Source organism: Penaeus japonicus, unplaced genomic scaffold, assembly GCF_977035675.1.
Source record: "Penaeus japonicus unplaced genomic scaffold, GWHDUDI00000001_assembly GWHDUDI00000022, whole genome shotgun sequence".
In the NCBI taxonomy this organism is placed as follows: domain Eukaryota; kingdom Metazoa; phylum Arthropoda; class Malacostraca; order Decapoda; family Penaeidae; genus Penaeus; species Penaeus japonicus.
Genome location: NW_028234424.1, coordinates 20,668,957 through 20,671,456, shown reverse-complemented (window position 1 = coordinate 20,671,456; position 2,500 = coordinate 20,668,957). Strand labels below are relative to the sequence as shown.

At 49.5% G+C, this 2,500-nt stretch overlaps 1 protein-coding gene across 12 annotated transcripts in view; it reads left to right on the top strand.

Moving 5' to 3' along the window:
- Nucleotides 1-2,500, top strand: part of gpp (DOT1 like histone lysine methyltransferase grappa) — a 153,944-nt gene that overhangs the window by 56,589 nt on the left and 94,855 nt on the right. The window contains exon 3 of one of the 12 annotated variants that reach the window (XM_043020141.2): nt 45-99. The exons of the other annotated variants lie outside the window; for them this stretch is intronic. Coding sequence (XP_042876075.1) covers nt 45-99 — 55 coding nt within the window. The remainder of the gene's footprint in view (nt 1-44; nt 100-2,500) is intronic. 12 annotated transcript variants of the gene reach the window in all.

The window sequence follows — 2,500 nt, the reverse complement described above, 5'->3', positions numbered from 1 at the left end:
GTTTTGTGCCACGGTAACTAATAAACCTTTTCTCTCTTTTCCAGGTAAGAAACGCTGCTATCCAACAGACCTTGGTAGGCCTCTCACACTGAACAAAAGGTGAAGGGTTTAGAGGGTGTGGGTGCTGGGGGGAGGGAGGGAAGGGGGTGGCATGTGACCTTGGCGTTCTTAAGACTTAGAGTCAGGATCGTGTATTTACAAAAAAAAAAAAAAGAAACAAGATGTATGGGCGGAAAGAACCTATAAGAGTTGGTCACGTGTATAGGGTGTGTGTGTGTTTTTATTTATGTGTGATTGAGAGAATGAGAGAGATTGAGAATGAGACTGAGAGATATAGGGAAAAAGTAACAGAGGGAGAGAGACAGTGAGTGAATGAATGGGTGAGTGAGTGTGTTCCTAAGCTTAGAGGAAGGATACAATATCACATGTAAAGTAAGGGTGAGTTATTATGATTTTACGATAGGTCTTCCCCCCCCCCTCTCTCTCTCTCTCTCTCTCTCTCTCTCTCTCTCTCTCTCCCTCTCTCCAATAACAATCACACTCGTGGTTTCTGTTTATGCAATCGATGGACCTTTGTACCCAGTCTGCACCCGCTGTACTGTGGCAAGGAGGAGATTCAAGGCTGCAGACCGTAAGCACTTGTTAGGTGTTACTGTTGTACTATTCTGGGGCGTGACTCATTCTTATGTGTAGCCAGATCTGCATCATGTTTATTACTATTATAAAGATATTGAATTTTTTAGTGTTTTGTGTTATTTATTCACTTTTTTATTGTTATAGATATATATATTATTATTGTTATTACTGTTATTCTGTTATAATAATAATTATTATTAGTTGTAGTAGTAGTAATTAATTTTTATTTTGTTTTATTTGTGTGTGTGTGCGTTTCTGCGTTCTTCTTACGAAGCAGAGAGAGAGAGAGAGAGAGAGAGAGAGAGAGAGAGAGAGAGAGAGAGAGAGAGAGAGAGAGAGAGAGAGTGAGAGTGAGAGTGAGAGAGAGATGACGGTGTCAGCAGCGAGTGTTTGTTGCCATGGTGACGCATGCTGCATCCATTGTTCCGAGTGGGCCGGTTGTTGCATGTCCCCGCGGTTGATTAGGATCTAGCGTCATGCAAAAGCGAGGTTGTGAGTGTGGTGATCATGCGCCCTGCTGGAGCGTGGTGGGCCGTGCATGGTGGTGGTGCTGCTGGTCGAGGTTGGATAAGACAGATAAGTTGATCTAGATAATGGTAGAGATAGGCAGACCGAAAGATAATTGGTGTAATGGTGAGCGCAGGTCTCGTAGATATTCGAATGCCATTAATGATCGATTGATGGAGGCGTTCGAATGCAGCAGCAGCAGCAGCAGCAGCAATGGCTGGCCGTTTGGTGTGGCCGAATCAAGGAAGCGGGGGATGAGGGAGGGAAGTGGGGGAGGGGGGAGAGGAGGGTCGCCGAAAGTCGTAATCGCTGCGGTAATCGTCGCTGGGAAGAGCGATCACGTGACCGCCGCTCTGGCCATAATAGAGTTTAATGATGACGGCATATCGCTAGCCCGACTGATCGATTTGGGGAAGCTTTGGTTGGACGTTGGGAGACAGGGGGGAGGGGAGGGGGAGGGGGACGTGTTTTGCTCGCGTGACGTGGGCCCCTCTTCGGACCCTGGCTGGACTCTCTTGCTCTTTTCCCTCTCCTTCGCTGCCCGTCGCCCTCTCTCTTCTCTCTCGTCTTCTCCTCTCTCTCCTCGTCTTCTCCTCTCTCTCCTCGTCTTCTCCTCTCTCTCCATCTCTCTCTCTCTCTCTCCCTCTCCCTCTCCCTCTCCCTCTCCCTCTCCCTCTCTCTCCCCTCTCCCTCTCTCTCTCTCTCTCTCTCTCTCTCTCTCTCTCTCTCTCTCTCTCTCTCTCTCTCTCTCTCTCTCTCTCTCTCTCTCTCTCTCTCTCTCTCTTTCATATCCACATCCTTCATCCCTCACCCCTCCTCCTTTGCCTTACTCGTCTCTCCTCTCCCTTCTCCCCCTCTCCTACCCTCTCTTTTCCTCTCTCTTTACCCCTCTCTTCCCCTTCCCTTTTCCCCTCTTCTCCCCTCCCTTTCCCCAATTTTCTCCTCTCCTCTTCTCTTCCTCTCCTCCTTTTCCCCACTCTCCCCTGTCCCCTCTCCTGGCACTCCAGTCTCCTGTACTGCGCCTAATAACAACCCCCTCCTCCCCCTCCCCCCGAGTCTTCCCTGGGGTGTTGAGTGCCCCGAGCCTGTGATACGTATTTGCTTATCCCCGCGCGGCCTCGAACTCACTCCCTCCCTTCGCCCGGGTCGCTGAGTGTGTGTGTGTGTGTGTGTGTGTGTGTGTGTGTGTGTGTGTGTGTGTGTGTGTGTGTGTGTGTGTGTGTGTGTGTGTGTGTGTGTGTGTGTGTGTGTGTGTGTTTGTATATATTTATGTGAGTGAGAGAGAGAGAGAGAGAGAGAGAGAGAGAGAGAGAGAGAGAGAGAGAGAGAGAGAGAGAGAGAGAGTGCGTGCGTGCGT